This window comes from Sminthopsis crassicaudata, chromosome 1 (genome assembly GCF_048593235.1).
Source record: "Sminthopsis crassicaudata isolate SCR6 chromosome 1, ASM4859323v1, whole genome shotgun sequence".
NCBI classification, from domain to species: domain Eukaryota; kingdom Metazoa; phylum Chordata; class Mammalia; order Dasyuromorphia; family Dasyuridae; genus Sminthopsis; species Sminthopsis crassicaudata.
The window spans coordinates 142,587,156-142,597,822 of NC_133617.1; the positions used below are offsets into that span (position 1 = coordinate 142,587,156).

At 45.9% G+C, this 10,667-nt stretch overlaps 1 protein-coding gene across 2 annotated transcripts; it reads right to left on the reverse strand.

The window, feature by feature from the left end:
* Nucleotides 1–729: 729 nt before the first annotated feature.
* Nucleotides 730–9,893, reverse strand: OSR2 (odd-skipped related transciption factor 2). Of its 2 annotated transcripts, none has more exons than XM_074268626.1 (4): nt 9,426–9,893; nt 3,578–4,342; nt 2,259–2,358; nt 730–1,281 (listed from the first exon to the last, which is right to left on the reverse strand). In XM_074268626.1, the coding sequence occupies exons 2-4, from the start codon at nt 4,228–4,230 to the stop codon at nt 1,207–1,209; spliced, it is 828 nt and encodes a 275-aa protein (XP_074124727.1). In that variant the 5' UTR covers nt 4,231–4,342; nt 9,426–9,893; the 3' UTR covers nt 730–1,206. The 2 variants fall into 2 exon arrangements, with proteins under 2 accessions (XP_074124727.1, XP_074124717.1); XM_074268616.1 differs by having other exon boundaries at nt 730–1,363; nt 9,426–9,892.
* Between the last annotated feature and the right edge of the window lie 774 nt (nt 9,894–10,667).

The window sequence follows — 10,667 nt, forward strand, 5'->3', positions numbered from 1 at the left end:
TTCTCCCTTCCTTGGCAGTTGATTTGAGGGGAAGGGCTTCTCCATTAAGGGCAGAATAAAGTCCCTGGTTGCAGTGATAAATGACAGCTAGCGTTCAAAGTCTAGTCTTTTAAAGAAATTGCCCATCAGAGACTTTGACTTTGGGCCAAGGACTTTTGGAAGAGCTGTACTTACCTACTGTCTTCTTATTTTTCTCTCCTTCCTTCTTCCTCACCACCCTCATCTCAAAAACAACAGACTTGCTGGGGAAGGTGAAAGAGTTGGTTCTTGTGGAAAGAGCCCCAGTTGAAAAATGTCTCCTTGCCTGGGGCCTAGGGACAGGCCCCAGAATCACTGCCTGTCATCATTAACAAGAATAACAATACTGCCATGGAAGAAACAACATGCTAGGTACAGACAGGGCCAAAGTTTGTGTGTGTATGTGTGTGTGTCTGTATTTAGAGGGAAGGGAGACTCAGTGCCATTTTCCTTTTAGTATCTTCAGGAAAACAAAAACAAATTCTAATACATTCACATAATTCTCCAAAACCACAAGACTATATAAAAAGAAAAAATCTGCTTCCAATAGGGGAAGGAGAAGTTAATATCCATCCAAGAAATGGAGAGGCAATGGGTTCATTCTCTTCAGTATGGAAACATTTGGGTTGGGGCCATCACTACCATCACCACCCCTCCACCCCAACCCACAAAGGAAGCACAAGAAAAGTAACAAGGCATAGTACAGAAGAGTTGGAAAAAAACGTTTTATTTTGAAATACAGTTTTTAAAGATAAATTTGACTTCTATTTTCCTTGTCCAGGTGCATTTGACAAGATATCACCAAAGAAACAAAAAAACAAAACAAAACAAAAAAAAAAACCCAAAACACAACTGCACAAACAAAAACCCCAGAAACAATAAAACAACCCCCCTCACAACATTATGTACAGAGCTCTAAAATGAGCTGTGAATATCTACAAGAGACTAGCATACGCTCTTTGTATAGCTGTGTAGTGGCGGTATGTGTGTGTGTGTGTTTCTATTATAGTTTGAGTCCGCCAGAAGAGTTATTAAGCTCATAAGCTGCAGGTGCAGCTGCAGGGGGCGAGTTGGGGTCGGTCGGGGACAGTTCGGGCCCGAGGAGGGCCTGGCTGGGGGAGGCAGGCAAGGGTGGGGAGAGGGGGCCAGATGCTTGGCTTCTCTAGAAGTCCTGCCGCGGGGTGTGGGTCAGACTGTGCCTCCGCAGATCACAGTTTCGCCTGAACACTTTGCCGCACTGCTCGCAGTTGTAGGGCTTGATGTCTGTATGGGTGAGAAGGTGAGTTTTCAGATTACTTCTCTGATTAAAGGTTCTTCCACATGTGGGGCATTTGTGTGGAGATTCCTGTTCAGATGTGAAGCAAGCAAAGGATTAATCCTTCACACCACCACTGTGCCCTTCTCTTATCTGCAGTACTAACATTACACAACCACTCACAATACCTTCCCCTCCACCCCACTCCCTTCTCTACCTCCCACCCTCCAGCAACTGAGGTGGGTTAGGGGGAGCCTGCATAGACAGATCTGCACTACTCAGTGCTCCATCGGGGAACACACACAGGCGCCCTCCCGGTACACGCCTGACACAACTGGCAGCGTTGATAACTGTACGGGCACATCCCTGCAAATTCGAATTTCTAACTCCTTACATGTCATCGCCGTGTCAAACACAGAAAGAAAAGGCCAGGGGCTGAAAGGGTGGGGTTGGAGTACTCCTCTCTTCAGGGTAGCAGGGATGCAGCAGCTACTAGATAGCTAAACCACTATTGGTGGTCAGTGTCGGAGGTTCCATAAGGGAAATGGTGACTGGGAGAGCCAGTGTAGACAGGACTGCTCTGTTGCTGCTTTTTCAGAAATTATTGTGCATTGCTTCCCAACCATAAATACCATCCTTAAATTCAAAGTAGGAGGGAGTTTGATCGGAAAGGGATGTGGAGAGTGAATACGGCTTAAAAACAAAACAAAACAAAACAAAAAAACTGCTGCTAATTAAGAGGAATTAAATTATGAATGGGACTTCTACGGCTGTTTCTTAGATCCAGAAATATTTCCAATATAAAAAGAGCAGGAAGGACAATCATTTTCCCATTAATAACCAGCCTAGGAAAAATATAGAGCCTCTCTAGTCAAACAGAGAACATATGTGAATTCAGAATTTAAGAGCGGGTCCTTGGCTACTTCTCGGAAAACAGACATTAGAAAGCGAAATAAAAGTTTCTTAGATAAGGAAAGGCGCTTACCTGCATGTGTAAAGTTTTGTGAACCGCCAGAGTTCTAGACTGACAAAATCCTTTCCCACATTCCTGACATTTGAAGGGTTTTTCTTTGGAATGGATATACCTGCAAGTTGATATAACAATCAGTTAAATGGCTTGGGTGCACGTTGTCACCTTCCAGAAACATTTATTTCTGAGGACTTAAAGGAGAACTTAAAGGAAATTGGCTTTTCTTTCTGTCTTTGAATTTTTTCTCCCCCTTGTGTAATTCTGTTTATGGTTAACCTCATGGAACAGACTTTTCAAACCAGGCACAGCGCCGGCTTATCTACACTTGATCGCCCTCTCTGGTGGGTGCTTTGGAGCGAGATCTCGAAAAAATCGGGAGGAATAAGCAGTTCTCTGGTCTCTCTCTCTCTCTCTCTTTTTTAAACCAGGGAATTAAACTGGCCAAATCGGGATGTAATGCAAGGCTAAATTAGCGGGGAAGAGACTTCAGCAAATCCCTTAACGATCCGGGAGAAGAGATTTTGCAACCTTCCAGCTGTGATTTTGAGAGAATCCTCATGGAATTCTGATCTCTCTTCTGGAGGACGGTGAGGGTGGGGGGAGAAGGAGGTAGGGGAAGAACCTTGAACCAGGATCAGGCCAGGTATAGTCTATTAGGAAGTATAACAATAATAGTAGTAAGGCGGGATCTGATACAGGGGTGCAGAGATAATCAGATTTTTCTCTCTCTCTGGCTTTATAACCCGGGAAACAAAGGTTAAATTAAATAGCGCTGCGACAGCCAGGGAGGTGTCGGGGCCCCGGTATGAAAAAATTGCCTTCGGAATGGGTGTTGAGTGGGAGGAGTGAGGAATTTAGGGACCCTGGGGCTGGCAAACAGAGATGTCTTGGAAGATCGAGTTGAGAGTGTACTCTAAGGCAAGAGAAAGGCAACTCCGGGAAAATGAGTCTCAGGCAGATGAACATAAAAAGAGGTGCCCAAATCCCTCCATCTGGCTTGGAAACCTAGACTGAGACAAAAACAAGAGCGCCAAGGAACCTCAGAACACCTGGCTCTCCATACCTTGGGATGAGGAACCTGAATTGCTTTTTCTCGACAAATAATTCTGTACTTCTTTAGACAGGAGAGGTATAGGTTTGGGGGTGGGGAGAGTTATTTGTAATTTCTTCAACCTTCTTTGGCTGGAGGCAAGCATACAATCACAAGTTCTCCAGCAATAGATCCCGTCTGCTTTGGTGAAGGGGGCACTTGGTTTCAGGCACTTTCTCTGTTCTTTCCTGGGCCACTTTTCTGCCCACCCCCTAACCTACCAGAATCGGATTAGGAAGCTCACCTGTGATCCCTCAAGTGATCTTGCCTCCGGAAGGCCTTGTGGCAGATATCACAAGTGTAAGGCCTCTCGTCCGTATGGGTCCTCTCGTGTATGAGTAAGTTGTAGGATTTGGTAAAGTGCCTGCCACAGAACTTGCAGATAAACTCTTTTTTCGTTTTGGAAGGCAACCTCCCCCGAGAGGGTTTTCTGTCTGGAGTCAATTTGCTGATGCCCGAGATGGGGCTGCCCAAGCCCGGGCTCAGCTTGGTCAGGTCCATTTTGGGGGGGTCCTCCTGCGTGGCGGCCACGGCCAGGTTGGCAAAGTCAAATCGGGGCCGGTCTTTGTGTAGGGCTGGGAGGACGTGAGCAATGGCCCCCTGTTTGGGGTGGAAGAGGTGGGTGGCGAAGGGCAGGGCCGGGAAGGGGAAGCGGGCGTCCACCAGGCCCTGAGCCGCAGCCATCTCCGTGATGGTGGAACGAGTAATTTCGTGCATGTTGGGGTAGCCCAGCGTCCAGTGGTTCATGTGCATGGTCTGCACGGCGCTGAGCCCATACAGGCCCTGCAAGTGGTCCACGGCGGCCGGAAAGGTGTTCACAGCCTGGAGGAAGGAGTAGTTGGTGAGCTGCAGCGAGGGGTGGAGAGGAATGGGTGCGGGCAGAGCCTTGCTTCCCATCTTCCGGGCTCGGTGGGTGCAGAGGATTCTGCCCCTTTCTTCCAGGACTGGGAGCTCGCGGAGATACTCGGAGGCAAATCCAAAAAAAGGCTGACGCCAAGGAGATAAGACCCTAGAAGGGGAGGGAAGGAGAGAAAGGAGAGCAGAAAGAGCACGTGAATGTTCATCCAGACGGGTTTGGGGCTCACGTTGGGCTCAGCGCTGGCTCTAGACCTTTCCCTCGGTTCATCGTTCCTTACTAACCTCCCAGGAAGAGATCCCAGGGGAAATGTGCCTAACAACGGCTCAGTTACTGAGTTCGATTCCCAAACTGATTAATCGAAGAAAAACCAAAACGCCACAAAGGAAATCAGGAAGAGGGGAGTCCGGGCTACTTACTAATCCAGGAAGCCTACAGAAAGGTCGGCCCTAATGCTAGGAAGCAAAGGAGCGCCCGCCCACCGAAAAAAAGAGTCCTTACCCATCCCCTCCATCCCGGCTCCCTTTCACTAGCTAAGATTTGCAAGTCAAAACGATATTTTCCTGTCAACAAAATCTACCAAACTCTCTGATCAAGGGTGCTTGCCTTACAAGCTCTGCACCCGGATCCATCGGAGCGCGGAGTGGGTGAAATCTCTGCCACCGAGGCTGTTTCTTCTGTGGGCCTCTGGACAATCAGGCCAACCTTAGGGTCCAGTATCCTAGGGCCCTGGGTTATAGGGGTTTTCTTCTTCCCTTCCCCTAACTCGCACCCACCTCAGTCAATTCCTCGGACCCAAGGAGGAGGCCACCACCGATCTCTCGCCAGACCCAGAGAGCAGTGTGTGTGGCGGGTGGAGCGAGGTGTGGCAAATGCAGGAGCAACTAACTCTATAAGTTTTTCGAGTGGGTGGTAGGGTCTTTTTCTCCTTCCACCCAGATCAGAGGCTTAGGACATTTCTCCTCTGATTTCGGAGCCTTAATTCTTTCTTTTCTACACATTAACCCCATTGGTCAGGGATGAGGTGCTGAAGGAAGAAGGAAGGGAATTAGACACCTCGGCCCTAAGTTTCTGAGTTTGGCCCCCAACTTCTCCCCTCCCCTGCCGCTGCCATCTTCCACTACTCATTTCTCTCTCCCCCACCCCAGATCCCTTCCAGATGGTCGGGTAGTAGCGGGGAAGAGAAGAGGATGGAGTAGTCTAAAAGTCTTCCGCCTTCCCCCAGATGGGACAGCCGACCTCCCAGTTTTTCCTAAGCCTTGAGGGATTCCTTCAGCTAACACTTCCTAGTTCTTCGGAAGAAACTTCATTCTAAGTGGTTCAGAGCTCGACCCTTGGGGAGAGGACTTTTCTCTTCCCCCCCCACCCCCGTCTTCCTCTTCCGAGTCTCCACGTCTTTTTTCTGACCGCAACAAGACCAGAGAGGTCTGATCTCGAGGGAGGAAAATTAGAAGATACTTTTAGTTCATTCAAAAGGATGGAGAGTGCTTTGAACAGGTTCTAAGAGAGGAGTTTTAATGTATTTATTTGTTCCAAGCCTGGCAGCTTTAAGACCAGAAGAAGAAAGTGTCTGCCAGCTATTCAGGTATGAAATCTGCAATGATGTAGAGCTCAGAGAATTTTCTCTCTCCATTTCTTCTAACTGCCACACTTCCATCTCACCCTACTCACTTTTTCTTCAGGTCTTTTAAAAGGTTAGTGAAAGTCAAATGGCCTTTCAGGCTTACACTTCCAAGGGCATCCCTCAAAGCCTTACTTGCAATTTTTGTGATAATATATTCTTCTATACCATTTGTATTCAGCTAGGGTTTTCTAATTTCTAAGTAAATTGCTAGTCTATGCTAAAATCAGAGATGGGGAGGCGGAGGGGAAGAGAGACAGAGATAGAGAGAAAGAAAGAATGTGGTGTTATCAGCAGCTAAAAGATTTTTCTCATAGAAATAGGACTTTAAAAAAAAAAATCAACTTCCACCCATAATACTCTCCTCTTTGAGTTTCTACTCTCCTTAAGAAGCTAGGAGTCTTCTCCCATTCAGCTGCCTTTTCTTCCTCCCTCCTAATGGGGGCCTGATTTTTCATCTTCCAATCTGTGAACAGTTACCCTTTGGCATGTATTTGAGTGCAAAGTGTGTAGGGGTGGAGGGAGAGTTAATACATAAAAATAAAAACCCTCTCAGGGGAGGAGGATTTGGCTTCCTCATCTAGGCCCACACTTTCTCTGCCCCCTTTCCCTTCCCTGAGACAGGGATTTATTAATGAACCAGCGTCTGCCTAGTGGTATGTGAGCTGGGAGTGCAGGCAGGGAGTTAATGAGAGGTGTGTGACAGTCAGAGGATTTCACTCAGACCATTCAACCGAAACTATAAACCTCCCTTTTATAATAAACTTTCCCACCACTAATCACTCTCCATTTTTGATCAGGGACAATCCTTGAGCTCACCCCCATAGCTCTAGGAGTATTTCTTCTGCAAACAACCTTGGAAATCTATTCCTTATGGACCCCATGTTAGTTGTTTATTTATTTCTTTGTCTTTGGTCATTTAAAATTTTACACTTCAATCTCCTTAATAACTGCGGATTTCATTGCTTTTAGATTAACAAAAATGATTTCCCCTCTCTTATTACTGAACCACAGATATTTTATCCAAAGAGAAGGAACAGAAATTGGATATTTCAGTTTATTTCCTGATTTCTTTTCTTAGAAATAAACACAGGAGGCAAAGTACAACCACTACCATATCCCAGGATTGGGGGCGAAGGGCGAGGAAGGGAAATCCAGAACCTAGGATCTCGTTTCCTAAAGCGTGAAACCTACGTCTGCCTTAAAGGTTAAATGTTAATTCTCCAGTCAAAAAAGCTAAGTGCTCAGTTCCTCCCGGCTCTCCTAAAGGCTTAGAACGCAAAAATTCCCGACCGTGTATTACAGTTAAATCTAAAAGTCGCACAAAAGGACCTGCCTTTTTGGAGTGGTGTGTGTGCTCTCAACTGCATTGAAGAGCCGCTTTCTCCCTTTGCAGGGGAATAAGTCAAATTGGATCCCTTGTCGAAAATCTTTTGGAAAACACAAAACAAAACAACTTCCAAAATATCTTCCAACATTGTAAAAAGTGTTCTCCATAAACAGCTGGGGAGTTCGGGCTTCCAGTAACCAGCTGAGCTGCTGGATATATATGTCAAAAGATATTTTCGTTCAATGCCCAGATCTGAGGGTAGTTTCGTTTTGTCCTGTCTCTTTCACGGCATTTACAACTCCCTGCCTTGGTCAAGAACACCAGCGATCAAAGCCATTTTGAAGTCTCCTCCACATAGCTCTGGATAAGCTGGTACTTTTAATTTTACAGTTGAAGTGAAAAATTATGGAAGAGAAAGGGGAAAAAAAAAGTCCTGACAACTTCAGTGGCAAGGGGACCAGCCCTCTCGCACCAGCCTACTTTACAGGAATTTCCAGTTATGTCTAGAAGTTTTTAAAACTTCGTCCTGTGTCTGTCAACAAGTGAAATGTTTACTTATTAATTGAAGTTTCAGTGAAGCTTTCGCAACATTTGAGTAAACCCCTCTCCCATCCACAACAAACATCTCAACGAAACAAAACAAAGCAAAAATAAAAAATGAAAAAGCTACAGTGACTAGGTGACTTGAGGAGTTTGGTGTACACTAGGATCGATAATCTTAAGAATGATATACATGCAGCCTAATATTCTTCTCTAAAGAATCCGCATTCGAGACTGAAATTCAGCCTAACAGGGTTTCCCATAAATCAGATAGCTGTGGTCGAATTGCACCTGATGCGGCTTTTTGTTTGAAATTTAAAACTGCTAGAATAGACTCGATGAAAAAAAAAAAAAAAAGAATAAATTAGATGAAAATTGGATCTTTTTTTTTAAAGTCGCCTCCTCGCAAGCAGGTGGGAATCACCGCCAGCCACGCTGTAGCTCCCGCTGCCACTCCTAACCGCCTCTACTTCCCGAGGAGTTAATTAAATTAAGATGCTTTCCGCATACTCCGTGTTCTGTTACTCTTTGCTCTCACTCGCTGGCCCCGTTCCTGAGCGAGAAGAGTGACTTTCTTGTTCCTCTTAGGGTGGCAGTTACTTTAGTGGAATGGGGGGCGGGGGGGGCGAGAGAAGGAGAAAAAGCAAGCTAACTGCCTGAGATCTTTCGCATGGGGGAAGTGCCAGAAGTCTTCTGTTCTCTGAGAAACAGGTAGGCAGATTCATCCTATCTCGGGTCTTTACATTGACACTCCCCCCGGCATTCCCCCTCACTCCCCCCAACCATCATTCTTCTAGAAACCCACTTCATGTCCTTCGACCTAGCGATTTATTGCTTATCCAGACACAACATTCTGGGTTTCTTTCTTCTTTTCCCTCACCCCCACTACGGGCACTGCAGGCATCAAGCACATGGTTGTAGATTTAATCAAGGTTTGCCTAACATCATTATTTCATCCTTAAAACATTCCTAGCCTGAAGTTTAAAAAAAAAAAAAAAAAGTAGGTATTCTGGATCAAGAAGTGTAAAGTGATTTAGGATTTCAAGCCGTGAGATAAAAAGCATTTGGGGATTTAGGAGAAAGAGAGGGAAATAGTGGGACGTAAAGAGCAGAAAAGGGAGAGAAAGAAAAAAGGGAAGGATGAAAGAATAAAGAGGAAGAGAAAGGAGAGCACCAGAGAGAATCAGGGAGAGGGAAAAAGAGGAAAAATGATAGAAAAATAGAGGAAGGAGGGGAAAAAAGTGATGGGAGAAATGGCAAGAAGGAGAGAAAACAGAGAGGACTGTAAACTTTGAAGAACTCAAGAGAACCTCTTATTCTTGCTCAAATTACTGAATCAGTTTAAGAAAGTACAGTGCTAAGATCTTGGGTACCTCGTGGTTGAGATAAAATGCCCGGAAACAAATTGCAAAAACATCCTTCTCTCTCTCTCTCTCTCTCTCTCTCTCTCTCTCTCTGTGTGTGTGTGTGTGTGTGTGTGTGTGTGTGTGTGTGTGTGTGTGTGTGAGCTAGGGGTTTGGGAAAGGGGAAGCAGACACTGTCCGGTCACTGAGTATATCTACAATTCATCGATTTTCATTTCTTTTCAAAAGGGTAACGCTCCCGGGATAATACAATGAGTGAAACAATGGCATGCTGGACAGAGAATCGGCATTTTTATTACCATCTCCGCCGAACCTCTTTAAGCGAGACTGTATTTTTTGAAAGCGCCGGCTGCAGCCTACTCCCAGAGACTAGAGACTTACCTCGGCAGAAAGGGTCTCCCGCAGAAAGGGCCGCCCCTCCTAATGCAAAGTTCTAGCCGCGAGCCGCGCGTATCTTTGCGTTGTCATTAGATCCACAGTGGACTGGCGGAGCAGTCCGTCCGTCAGAAGTTCAGCAAGCTCTTTCCCAGTTGAGTCCCGGGAGCCTTGGACATGATATAGACTAAGAGGAGCCGTTCCGGGGATGACGGGGCTAGGAGGATCCTTGTTTTTGGGACTCCCGAAGCGAAAGCGTAAAACAGGGGGGGAAAAAGTGCTGGTTGGCTTTGGTCACTCGGAGATCTCGCTTCAATCACGCTCCTCTTTGGAGCCTCTGAGCCTTCAACTCTAGCGAAGTTGGATGAAGTCTGAGCCTTCCCCTCCCAGGTCCATCACATTTCAGCAGTTAAGTGGCGTAGAACTCGCAGTCCCCGCCCGCTGTCCCACCCAGAGCTGCACACATTCGAATGTTCGCTGCCTGAGCGTTCCGCCCCGCCTACCCCCCGAACGTTCTGGGGTTGTCAAGTTCGGAGTCCGCCTCCAGCTCCTCCTCCTCCTCCCTTTTCTCGCTAATGGTCCGCTCTGTTTACTTGTGTTTGGATAGCAACTGCATCTTAAAGGCACAGGTCTTCTTGACGTTTTCCTAGTTACTTTACCTAAGGTGACTCGGTTAAAAAAAAATAAATAAACACAACCTTTATTCCTCCCCCCTACCCCCGCCATCCTCCTTTTTTGTGTCATTAACTCTTTTGTAAGAAATTCAATAACTGCTTCCGTACTACTCCAATGACCCTACATAGCACTAAAAAGGGCACGGGGCACTAGTTCCAACGTAGGGCTTAAGTCTGCTTTATTTTCAGTTCTTAACACAGTCAACAGAAGTCTCTTTGGATAGCTGATATACAGATGGTGGAAATTGATTCTGGTCATTAAATGATATGTAATCAAACCTACTAACAATGACTTTCTCATCTTCCACTACTACTTCTCCACCTCCCCAATTTAAAATATAACATAGTACATTAATGTTGCCAACTTTATAAATGTCTGCAGTTAAATGGTGTTTTCGGCTACTGTTTTCCCCAAAACATTACTTGCTCGTGGATGTTTGGTACAGTGGTGATATTGTGAACTGTTCTATAGTTATGAAATTATGTTTAGAATGTGGCATTAAATTCCCCCCCCCACATTTACAGCTGCAGTTTCCACCTTCAGAGATTTCTCAATCAGCAGTCACTTGGTCAA

Coding starts and splice junctions, on each gene's coding strand:
- OSR2 (XM_074268616.1), bottom strand. CDS start 4,230: ATGGGAAGCAAGGCTCTGCCCGCACCCATTCCTCTCCACCCCTCGCTG. Junction 2,359..3,577: donor GATCACTTGAGGGATCACAG/GTGAGCTTCCTA, acceptor ATCAACTTGCAG/GTATATCCATTCCAAAGAAA. Junction 1,364..2,258: donor ACAAAACTTTACACATGCAG/GTAAGCGCCTTT, acceptor ACATCTGAACAG/GAATCTCCACACAAATGCCC.